Source organism: Cnephaeus nilssonii, assembly GCF_951640355.1.
Source record: "Cnephaeus nilssonii genome assembly, chromosome: 9".
Lineage (NCBI taxonomy): Eukaryota > Metazoa > Chordata > Mammalia > Chiroptera > Vespertilionidae > Cnephaeus > Cnephaeus nilssonii.
This window is the reverse complement of record NC_137080.1, coordinates 23876205-23889159: the sequence shown is the minus strand read 5'-3', so window position 1 is coordinate 23889159 and position 12955 is coordinate 23876205. Positions and strand designations below refer to the sequence as shown.

Sequence of the window (12955 nt, the reverse complement as noted above, 5' to 3'; positions counted from 1 at the left end):
TCTTAACTATTTTATATTTCCCCTCAAAAATATATTTTCAAGCTATTTGTAAATTGTTCATAAGTAATCTGTAATTTGACTCTAGGTTAAAGATAGTAAGTATATTTTGCATTTGTTAACTTCAACTTGAAGTTCATTTGTGCTCCAAAGATACTCCAGCACTAAAAAAATCTGAATGAAGTATTAGAAACACACACACACACACACATACAACAACAACAACAACAACAACAACACACACCAAAAAAAGCCAAAGTCACTGATCATCAGAGAGATGTAAATTAAAACGACAATGAGGTATCACCTCACACCTGCCAGAATGGCTATCATCAACAAATCAACAAATGACAAGTGCTGGTGAGGATGTGGAGTAAAGGAAACCCTAGTGCACTGTTGGTAAATGGAAAATGGTGCAGTCACTGTGCAAAACAGTTTGGAGTTTCCTCAAAAAATTAAAAATGTAACTGCCATTAGACCAGTGATTCCACTCCTAAGAATATATCCTAAGAATCCCGAAACACCAGTCAGAAAGAATGTATGCACCCCATGTTCATAGCAGTGCTATTTCCAATAGCTAAGATCTGGAAACAGCCCAAGTGCTCATCAATAGATGAATGGATAAAAAAAGAGGTGGTACATTTACACAATGGAATACTATGCAGCTGTAAAAAAGACAGATCTCTTACCCTTTGAAACAGCATGGAGGAACCTGGAGAGTATTATGCTAAGTGAAATAAGCCAGTCAGAGAAAGACAAGTATCACATGATCTCATATATGTGGAATCTAATGAACAAAATAAACTGATGAACAAAATAGATTCAGAGACATGGAAGCATGGAACAGACTAATGAATCTCAGAGGGAAGGGGGTGGTGGTGTGCTGGAAGAGATTAACCAGGGAACTTATATGCATGTATGCATAAGCCATGAACACAGACAACAGTGCGGTAAAGGCCTGGTTGGGGGGTGGGATGCTGTATGGAGGGTGTCAATCAGGGAAAAAGAAAAAATGGGACATCTGTAATACTTTCAACAATAAATATAAAAAGAAAAGAATGGAGGAGGCATGCTAGGATTTCAAAGGTGACAATCTATATATATAAAAGCCTAAGTGACAGACCAACTGAATGACCAAACGACTGGTCAACCGGTAGCTATGGCACGTACTGACCACCAGGGGGCAGATGCTGAATGCAGGAGCTGCCTCCTGGTGGTCAGTGTGCTCCCACAGCCAACCTTCCACGGTCACTCTCCCCAGCTGACCAGCCTCAATTGGCCCTGATCGCTGGCCAGGCCAAGAGACCACACCTGTGCACAAATTTGTGCACCAGGCCTCTAGTCTATATATATAAAAGCCTAAGCGACCGAACGACCAGTTGACTGGTCACTATGACGTGCACTGACTACCAGGGGACAGATGCTCAATGCACAGGATTGGGCTCCCTCCTGTCTGGATCAGGCATGCAGGGATCAGGCCGAAACCGGCTATCTGACATCCCCCGAGGGGTCCCGGATTGCGAGAGGAAGCAGGCCAGGCCAAGGGACCCCACTGGTGCATGAATCCATGCACCGGGCCTCTAGTAATGCAATAATGTCCTATTTCTTGGCTTAGGTAATGGCTATACAGAGATTCACTTACAATAAGTGAACCATTCTGTACACTTGTATATTGCATATTTTTTGGTATGTGTGCTATAGTTTAATACTGGAAGTTAAAAATAAATTAAAAACTGTATTTCTCTTAAATGTTTAAAGCACTATACACAAAGCAGTTATAACTCTATGAAATACTTTTTATAACTTGTAAGCAAATAGTACCAGTTGATATACACATGATGCTTACTATCTTTCACACACAGTTCTAAGCACTTCAAAATAAAACTCATTTATCTTCCCAACAATCTTATGAGACAGATACTATAAGCACCTTCATCTTATAAATAAGTAGAGTGAGGCCCAGAAAGATTAAGCAACTTACTCAGGATCATCGAGCTGATAAGTGAACCATAATGAAGGGTGCCAGGTTCTACTGTTCACCATTACGCTATACTGTCTCTCAGAGCAAAACGCAAGTTTAAGGTGTCGGATTCATCCATTGTAAATGCATCCTATCTAATAATAGACAAATATGCAAATTGACCATACCTCCGACACACCCACCGGGATCGGGCCTAAACGGGCAGTCGGACATCCCTCGAGGGGTCCCAGATTGGAGAGGGTACAGGCTGGGCTGAGGGACAACCCCCCTTTGTGCACGAATTTCGTGCACCGGGCCTCTAGTTTAAAATGAAATAATGTTGGACCTAACCGGTTTGGCTCAGTGGATAGAGCGTTGGCCTGCGGACTCAGGGGTCCCAGGTTTGATTCCGGTCAAGAGCATGTACCTTGGTTGCGGGCACATACCCAGTGGGGAGTGTGCAGGAGGCAGCTGATCAATGTTTCTCTCTCATCGATGTTTCTAACTCTCTATCCCTCTCCCTTCCTCCCTGTAAAAAATCAATAAAATATATTTTAAAAATAAATAAAATAAAGAAATAATGTTGTTCCTCTATGTATTGGAACCTCCTGTGTATACATATCAAGTAGATTGCTTTAACATTTGAAACAGTTATTTTAATATTTTATATAAATAATTAAAAATGTATTTTTCTAACTCATGTTTAGAGTAATTAAAGATGGATTCTAAACATAAAGTATTTTAAACATATAACAACAATAAAAATGGCATGGAAAATGCTGAGGTTGAATAACAATTTTATGAGCTGTAACTTCAATAAACCTCAATTCCTTGCCATTAAAATGGGCATAACCTATCCTGTCCTAACAGAATGTTCTGAGAATGAAGTGACTTGACATTTGTGCTATGCACTAAGTAATTAATTACATCTGAAAGCCAGTCCATCTGTATGAGAGTCCTCGAAACTTTAGAAAGGAAAAGTACCTCACTTTAAATACACACTTTAGAGACTTGAAAGTAAAAAATGCAAAATAAATTGGTGAAAGTATTACTCTTGGTAAGACTAGCATCTGGAACTTGAATCCAGGGCTCTGGATTCAGTGCTCTTTGAAAAGTGTTTGATCCTCATTCTTTTCTTCCTGTTTTCCCTTCTCTTCCTCCTTATAAAATATATAAACTGAATTTTAAAAATTATGTAGTATTATTGTCATTTAATTCAATAATGCATTTGACTTATTTTTAAAAGTTTTACATTAAAGGAGACATATTTTAAATAGGCTATGTTCTTGAACTTGCTGTTTTGGTTTTTATTTTTGATGTGAATACCACATAAAAAGCTTTTTTATACATTTGTTTTTTATAAACATTTGGTTTTTACTTTTGACATGAATATCACATAAAAAGCTTTCATATACATTTGTCTCCAAGTCTAAGAAGGATCTTGCCCTTAATTTCTCTCTAATGCACCCACACATGGGCAGCTGGTTAGTTAAAAATAGAACAATACTTTTCAATTATTTTATTTATGTTACTGTATTATTTGTAAATGACTAATAATAAAAAATATTTATAAAGAAAAGTTTAGCATATTAGTTCTGGTCACTTAAAACTGCTATTACACAAATTCTTATCTGATGTTTATCCCTTTTGTTTTAGTTTAACTTAAAGATTATTCTTTACTCCAAACACACTAATAAAGGTCTAGAAAAATAGAAAATAAAAATCACTAGATACCTAAAATGAATAACACTTATATTTTCCAAATGAAACTAAAAGCTAAATTGAAAAAAGCTTCATTTAATTGAAAAAGCAAGAACACTAGCTTCAAAGACATGGAAAAAATACTACATTTCGATCACATGGAAAACACTTTTTTCAAAAATGTAATGACCTTTTCTAAATCAAGGCATTCTTTAGACCTCGGTATTACTGCAGCATCTCCCTTTATGAAAATGCATCCACACTTTTGTGAATGACTGAGTTCTTTCATCTGACTGGACACAGCTGGCAAGTGGCATAATGAGAAGGGGAAATGAAAGTTTTTTTCTTTTCCCTCCTGGAAAACCAAGAGATGTATAAATCATATTCAAACTGAAGCACTAGCTGTTTGTATTGTCGCACAACGACCCCTCTTAATACAAATAGTGTTTTCTACTGTTTTGTGAATAACTGACAGCATAGTACATTTTAATCTTGAAAGTCTATCTGTGAGGTGTGGTTTCCTTGACATTATTTGCATAATTTAAATTTTTACGTATTTTATTAATTAAAAATTAAACCAAACTGACCAGTTTTTAAACAGAAAATTCAGTTAAAATGTTTAAACCAATAAGATATGTATATTCAGTTTATGGGGAAATATCTCAACTAGTTAGGCATGCAACAAGCCCAAAGTTTTAGACACACAAAAGCAGAAAGGAACTTGGAGCTTGACTGAGCCTCTCATTTTGTACACGAGCAGAGTGATGACTGGCCCAGAGTTACTCACGCAGGGGTGATGGATGGGCTCACTATCTCCTCACTTTCAAGACTCTCAGTACAGGTCAAGCTGTGCTCCCTAGCTGTGTCAGAGGCCCACAGGAGAATTTCCATGGGATTGAAGGAAGATGCTAATGAAGCAATTTGAAACCAAAATGGACCTCTTTCTTCTATTACTTTCCAACTTTTCTCTCAACTTTACATAGCACACAATAATAAATATCTGTAAATTTTCTCCATTGTATGTGTAACAATTTCATGAGGACAAGTTGTGAACAATTCTAAAGTACATACATGTAAAGGAAGTCTTTCCCTATCCCATACTCAACGTTCTCCACCCAGATTTAAGTTCTTTTATTTGAATTTCCAGAAATTTTCTCAGTGTGTATGAATATGTATACGCAGTTATACAAATGTTAATGTAGCCTTTTATTCACTTAATACATCTTGAAAATAAATCCAGTTTTGTGCATGTAGATCTACCTCATTTTAAAAATAACTATATGGAATTCTATTGCATCGATTTAAAATAATGTATTCAACAATTCACCTACTATTGAGTTCAGGTAGTTTCTGAAATTTTATATTACAAACAGTGCAAAAACAAATATAATTTGATATTTCTTAGATTAAAAATTACTATGGTCAAACAGTATGTAAAACATTGACCACTTGGTATCTTTAGATATCAAATTTTGACCCATTCAGGCACATGTTAACCTCCTCATGTCTATACCTGTACCCAGGGGAACACTGGTCCTCCAAACTAGCCCTGGACTCCACCACCCACCCTTCAGTATATTTATATCATGTGTAAACTCCTTTTCTTCAACAGAGTCCTGTTTTGTGCGTCTGAAGCAGTGGGCAGGTAAGGATGATTTTCATCATGTAGGAAATATATTTCATGTGTTTCTTATTTATAAGTTAATTATGACAATGTAAAACACAAAAAGGTATTAATAAGAATACAATTTGAGCAGCACTTTCAATAAAAAATTTATGCAAATTTATCAACCACTAGAAAGGAAAAACTAAAACAAACATTACTCCAAATTTCAAAAAAGTAAACTCCATCGAAATCTCATTATCTATCTTAAATTTTTTCATCTTCTCCTTACCAAAAAAACAAACAAAAAAACAACACACAAACAAACAAAAAAACGAAAAGAGGAAGAGAGGAATGGAGCAAGGAAGGACAAATTTTCCTTACTGCTATATTGGCTGAGGCTATTATTTTCATACTTCTATACTACATGCAAATACAGTAAATGTATAAAGGATTTAAATTTTCAAATATTGGGGTATTTATACATTAGAATATCTAGAATTACATATTGATTTTTAGGTTTACCCCAAACTACCCTGTTCTCTATTCTCCATGTTACGTATAAAGCCTTGCCCAGAGGAAATGCCAGCAGGAATGTTTTGGCCTAAGTAGGATTTGGGTAACTGAACTGCATCAGATCCCACCACTAGGATAAGGCAGCGACTCTGTACCATCAGGTCAAGGTCTCAGAACGGATACTCAATGGATGACCATGCATCAATATTTTGTCTTCTGAGGATCACTCCAATTAACTTATCAACATGTTTTCAGTTATTTTCTAAAGACACCGGAATTAGAGTTGAGGAGATATGAATGAAATAATATAGAAAATCTAGGATTGGCACTTAGGAAGAATACACTTGTTGTGTAACATTTAAGTCCTCAGCAACAATGAACACAGAAGGAAGTGTCACCGCCAGGGAGAAGCACATTAGCTTCACAGGAGAGCAATGGGGCAAGAACAGGTGAACTTCATTGGGGAGCAATAGTCCTTCTGGGGAGAAATTCCCAAAACCCAGGGCCTTGTTTTGTTTTTATTTGGAAATGAACATATTTTGGAGGTGAAAATATGTAAATTTGGACAGTAAAGGCAAACTATACAGAAAAGTGGTAGAAATAAAGGATGGGAGAGGTGGCAGGAAAAGAACAAATTAATGCTAAAATGTCCACATTAATCTTGCCAGGGTAAAGCACAGAAATCGGAGAGGATAAAGGAACCCTAGAAGTATTGGACCAGTATTTATATTAAAGATAAGGGAACTGAAGGCTCCAAAGTTTAAGAAATTTGCCTTAATTCACACATGACATCTCTGGAAGTTCTGAGCCACTGTGTGAGGTTTCCTGACATCGCGGGTATTTCCCAGGACACCACATTGCATCAGCATTCAAGCCCATCATAGTTTGTAAAACCTCTTAGCTTGTATCCAATGCCTACTGGCATCTGAAGCTGCTGTCAAAGTTCTTGAAGGACTCCTACTTTCTACAACCCCTAGTAATTTCAAGTTCAAGTGATGATGGAGATGATGCTAATGCACTGATTTAATTCACCATGTCAGGCCTGTAGAGTATCTTAATCAACCACTGAGAAAACTTTCCCTCTCTTCAACATTATATTTGTTAAGGACACCACTACAAATATATTATTTCAGAAGAATAACAATGCCTTCAATTAATCATATTAAAGATCACAATAATAGAAGTAAATATCTATATAGATAGAAAATTTATTTTTCTTGAATTTCAATTTGTATCAAGTTCCCACTTCTGTTTCATTTTTCTTTGTCACCACCTCCCTCCCAAACTCTTCTTTGTTTTTCCATTTCTCTGCACAGACTCCATTATTTGTTCATATGTTCAACCAGAATATAAGTTTTAAATATAAGTGATTTGCCTCTCAATTTTATTCATTTCACCTCAATAGGCAGAGCCTTTGACATGTTGAAAACATGAAGTAATGTTTTTGAGTAATTATTTGACACTTTCACATTTATTTATACATGGAATTTTTAAAGAACTGCAAGTTGACAGTAGGAATATTATAGGAAGTTTCATCTAAAAAAGATTGTTGGAAATAACCCAATATAACCAGTTTATTTTACAGATGATGGCACTGAGGTCAAGAGTAAGCAAGTGGCCCAGTCACTCAGCTAGTTAGAGCCTGAATGAGAATGTCCACCTTGTCCCCTTTCTCTACCTGCTGTTCCTTTTAGTGCACTCTGTGCAGTCACTCTCTAAGTACACATTAAATCATTTAGATACCTACATGATCCTGGGGAAAGTATAATTGGCTTGATGAAACATGAGAATTTTGATATATTTCACTCTCTGTATTTAATCTTTAACAATGCCTGGTACCCCTTTTTCCTTTCTCTCCCCTGAATTTCCGTATCAACCATTTTAAATATTGCTCATCTATCAAGTACACAACATCTCAGGAATCAAAGTTGGAATGTTGACAAAGCCGCCTGGGATGCGTGCAGAAGCCATTGGTATGGACCCCACGGCCACTCCCATGTGAATGATGGATGTGCTCCTCAAGGTACATTCTTAGATGAAATGAGGATACCACCATGGGGAGGCACTGATAGGCGCTCATCACAGTTCCAAAAGCCAAGTCCCTTCTTTCTCAGCCCAATGTGTTTCCTAGAAGAGAGAGTCCTACTTGTCTGTAGATTTCTATGGGATACATGAGCTAAATTCATAGGACAGTGGATTCTAATTTCTGTACATTGAAGGTCTCCCAATAAGTTACTCCCCAAAAGCCATTGTGAGTTGAACCACTCAGAATAACTGTTAGCTTTTACATTTGTAAGTTCTGAAGTCTATTCTGATTCTTAATTTTGACAGTTTTCATTAATATAATAAAGCCTTTTTAGTCTTGCTTGGCATTAATTTACCACATAATAAATTTCTTCTAACACTATGTTTTGTGAGTCAACAAGCAGCTTCCCCTGTGATGTAGCCTGGCTAAGAACAGGTCAGACTTTGGAAGATTAATTACTAGGCAGAGACATTTTTCATATGGTACATTACCCCTTTGAGAAACCTTGGTCATTGTACTTTTGCATCTGTTTGAAGTAAGATGTGTTTTGGCTGAAAACAACAATGGGAATGCCTTCCTCTGTACCACTGATACATTGATTTCTAGATTATATTTTAGGCTGAATTAACACCAAAAACATTTTTCAAAGACAGTTGAAAATGCCATATTTGAAAATCATTTCAATAACTTACAATATATAAAGTGTAGCAAATTCTCAGCTAACATTTTAACTAGGTATTAATGAGAGCTGACAATGGGTAGCTTTGTGCTGAACACCATATAAGGCATTAAAAGATGTACTGGTGCAATTATTTTCCCTAAAATGATGTCTGTTCCTGATACAACTTGAATTTTCTACCCTTGTCCTAAGTAATTTAATTCCAAAAAGAGTTTCTCTCAACTAATTTGCTGACCTATAGTCTCACCACTGATTTTTTTAAAGTTTATTGATTTTTAGAGAGAGAGGAAGGAAGAAGAGAGAAACATGGGTGTGAGAGGGTAACATTGATCAGCTGCCTCTTGTATGCCCCCAACTGGGGATGGAGCCGAAACCCGGGTATATGCCCTGTCTGGGAATCAAACCAGCAACCCTTGAGTGCAGGGGCCGATGCCCAACCAACTGAGCCATACTGGTCAGGGCACCACTGATTTTTGTCTCATGTTGTCCAACTGAGTCAGTGCACTCTGAACTGGGTCAGCTTACAGTGATAGGTAAAAATCCTTGTAAAGAAGATATAGCCTTTGGAATTGCAATTAGTTAAGTCTGGGCTTCTGCTTGAGACAAAAAGCAACTTCATTTTATTAGAGAAAATGTCAATCAGGACTTTACTGACACCCGTCTTTGTTTCACCAGCCAGTAATAAAAGATAAAGCAGAGGAAATGGAGGAGCTGCAGTTAGACATTTGCAACACATAAAGTCCTTGTTTTCCCACTAGGCGCTGCAGAAAGGCAATTGTCCATTCACAGCACATCCTCTGCATTTCAGAGCTAATATTTTTGCAGTTCTCAATTTGGTACATTACAGTCAGATGCAGTTAATCTTGTTAACCCTTTGAAATGCACTGTGCATGTGATACCTTGCTTAATATCACTGCTAACATGATCCTGTTTTTAAAATTTCAATATTGAGAACAGAAACCCTTCTTTAAAAAATCAAGTGAGAAATTTTGGAAACAGAGTAATGGTTTCACATAATCCTGTCTTACTTGCTATTGCATAACTTTGAGAAGGGTAATAAGTTAAATTCATGTTAACCATCTATTACTTGAATTGCTTTAACAAAAACTGACTTTTCAAAGGAATGCTTTCTAGCAGGGGTTCCCCTCACCACGTAATAGTAACGCACTATTGAAAACAACATCAGCCCTGGGTTTCATTGCCCTGCTTCCTGCAGCATTTAGAATGTTTACTGTATATGCATGCATATGCCTGCCTTCCGGTGCAGAGATTCACTCCAACGTTTTAATAGTCAGCCTGGCGACATGAATCTACAGATGATTAATTAGGATTCAGGCTCAATCACTTAAGTCCCCAATTAAAAATCTCACTCTGATTTCAACTATTATAAAAAAAGATAATTAGCAGATTTGTAGTGCCAATAAAGAAGTTTTTATTTTCCTTTCTAAATAAGAAGACCTAAATCATTGGTCATATAACTCAGTGCCTGCAACTGCCCTATTGACTTCTACATCCAGAACATTTTTTAAAAAAATGCAACAAGGTGGTAAAGTCCATTTTCCTCAATAATTCATTTTTCTGACACACCTTCTAGAGATTTTTCTACCTTCAGTCTCATTACCAGTTTCTTCTTCTCTCCCTAATTTTTTCATCTTGAAGTATGTTATCAACCAACATGACCAACTCAAGAGAAACACTGATTTGCTTTTTTCCTGTTCCGTAGCTCCACCAATCTCTTTACCAATATTTTCCAATCCTGTCCCACCAAAAAGAAAAATGACCCAATACTAAGATTTACATTGGAAAGAAATATTGCATTCATTAAAAAAAAAAGAAAGAAAGAAAGAAAGAAAGAAAGAAAGAAAGAAAGAAAGAAAGAAAGAAAGAAAGAAAGAAAAGAAAGAAAGAAAGGAAGAAAGAAAAAGAAAGCAGTCCTCCTCAATGGGGACTCAAAGTACAGTGAAAATACCCGAGTCTCTCATCAGACTGGATGGAATGAAACAGTTAATTCAGGCTAAGTGATAATGTTTAGTCAGTTCGCCTAGAAAAAGGAAGGAAATTCAAAAGCTGACTGCTATAGTAACAATCACAGACCAAAAATCACATATGTACAGGTTCACTTTAAAACTCCTGCCATCTCTCTGTGGTTCTGTTCTCTAAGAAAAAGGAGCTTGCCGCTTAAATTTGTTGTACCTACCTCAACCATTAAACAAGACATTTAACCATAGTGGCAGTTCTGTGACCTTTGAATGCCGTGAAATCTCTGACCGGTGCTGCTTGTTCATGAAGACTTGTGCTGCAGAATCCAGCAACTTCATCCAGGATTAGGAATATAATTAAGTAAAAAAAAAAAGAAAGAAAGAAAAGAAAAAAGAAAGAAACACAGAAAGCACACAGAGAGATCGAGAAGGAAGGTGGAAAGAGAGATTCTCTCTGGGTGAGTACACCACTGTTCTCCCAGACAAGTGCTGGGACAGAGCCGAGCCTGCTGCAGTGCCCAGACCCACCGACTGGCTGGGGAACAGGCAGCCGGCCTGCGAGGCAGGGAGGTGCTGTCAGTTGCCACAGGCAAGGAAAGGCAGAGACCAATCGGCTTCAACTCTGGCAGCTTACTGGAGTGGAGCCTTTTCTGTTTATGTTTCCTCATTTCAAGAGTGACGTCAAAGGGTTTAGTTTTTCCTCTGCATGTGCTATTAATTTTAAAGTACTGTACTATGGGAAGAATGTGTGTGTGCCTGTGGTTAGCCTGGGCACCCCACTCTCAGGAGAACCCAAGAAACATTTTCTATATTCAGGAATACATTTTAAAAATGTTAAATGCCTTGTGATGAAGTGTAACAAAAACACAGAAATAAAAAAAAAACACAAAAGAGACAAAACCTCCTGAGCTAAACAATAGCAGCAAGATTTATATTTTTTTTCCAAATGTGAGTGTATGTACATATGCCCACGTCACAGCTGTTGTTTATTCTGAACTAATTCATTTTTAACCTTATCTAAAAATGAGGTGTTGCTTAATCTTTATAGCCATGGATGCAGAATTGCGCAAATGAGCTGGTGAACAATATTATGTGGTGAAAATAGAAATCGTGTTTATGCTGCTGCTGATCTCTGTCTTTCCTCCAGTTTATGTGGTGAAGCATCAGGATTATTCATGCTAGGGAGATCCCTCCTGCACTCCCCACAGGGAGTCATTCAGGAAGCAGGGCACGATGATGCCATACAGGAACGCCCAGGATAGCAGCATGTTCTCCCAAAGTGTGTGAAGGTACAGTTATTTAAGGATGCTTTCTCTACCAGGGGCCCCAGCTTATCCCATTTTTTTCTTCCCACTCTGGAAAAGCTCAGTGGTGGCCATCTGTAGTTTCTGCCTCCCCCATAGCCTCCCCCTTCTCTCCCACCCCATTCTGTTAACAAAACCTCTTTTTTTTCTTTTGGAAACTTTCCTTTCTCTATCTATGGATTGCATAGACTTCTCCACAACTCTCACCTCCTACAGCAGAACGCTAAGGGGCATGTGACCCATACTGGCCAATCAGATTTCTCCATTGCTGTAGACACAAAATGTTTTAGGCATAGGCACAACACTGAAGAAATCCAGAGTCCCTTTTTAAATATTAATATTGATTATTGGAGAAAAAAGGTATTTATATCTCTCTAAGATCTTATGTCCTAGGGTTAAGCAAGCCTGTAGTGGTGGGAATTCATCTCTGATGTTGAAGATACAGCAGTGAACAGATACTATCTGCTTTTGTGCAGTTTATATTTTGGGTAGGGGGGAAGATGGACAATAAAAGTAAGTAAATACAAAATGTTAGGTGGTAATAAGGGCTTCAAAATAAAAAAACAGCACAGAGTAGAGTATGTGTGTGTGTGTGTGTGTGTGTGTGTGTGTGTGTGTGTGTTTGTGTGTTGGCATAAGTGTGTGTTTGCTGTTTTAGGTATGATGATCAGAGAAGTACTCTGATAAAGCAACTTTGAGCAGAGGCCTGAATGAAGTGAAGCAGGTCATGTGAATTCCAGAGAGAGAGAGAAGCATAAAAGCCTGTGACAGGTGAGTGCTTGGCATATTCAAGGAACAATAAGGGACATAGAGTAGCAGGAAGAGAATGAACAAAAGGAAGAAATGGATTCAGGGAGGTATGTCTGGGACACTATCAGGAAGTATCTTATTGGCTGTACATAAAGGCTTTAGACTTTAGACTGAGATGAAAAACCTGTTAGAGTATTTTGAACTCAGAAATACCTATGATCTGACATAAATTCTGAAGGAATTTCTTCTCTCTTCTGTGTGGAAAATAGACTCTAGGGCAACAAGAGTAAAAGCAGGGAGACCAATAATGAGGTCATTGCAATAATGGTTTGAACTTGGGTGAAAGCAGTGGAGAGGGTAAGAGGGCCAGATTCTGGAGGTGTGTGTGTGTGTGTATGTGTTTGCATGTAGAATTGGCAGGATTTCAAGATGTAGGCTGT

The 12955-nt window shown here is 37.5% G+C and overlaps 1 protein-coding gene across 1 annotated transcript in view; it reads right to left on the bottom strand.

Moving 5' to 3' along the window:
* The window catches only part of PDE7B (phosphodiesterase 7B), a gene marked incomplete at its 5' end in the record, with an annotated part of 269952 nt that extends 258882 nt beyond the window's left edge, over nucleotides 1–11070 (bottom strand). Inside the window, one exon of the mRNA XM_079781363.1 lies at nucleotides 10680–11070. Coding sequence (XP_079637489.1) covers nucleotides 10680–10700 — 21 coding nt within the window. The remainder of the gene's footprint in view (nucleotides 1–10679) is intronic.
* Between the last annotated feature and the right edge of the window lie 1885 nt (nucleotides 11071–12955).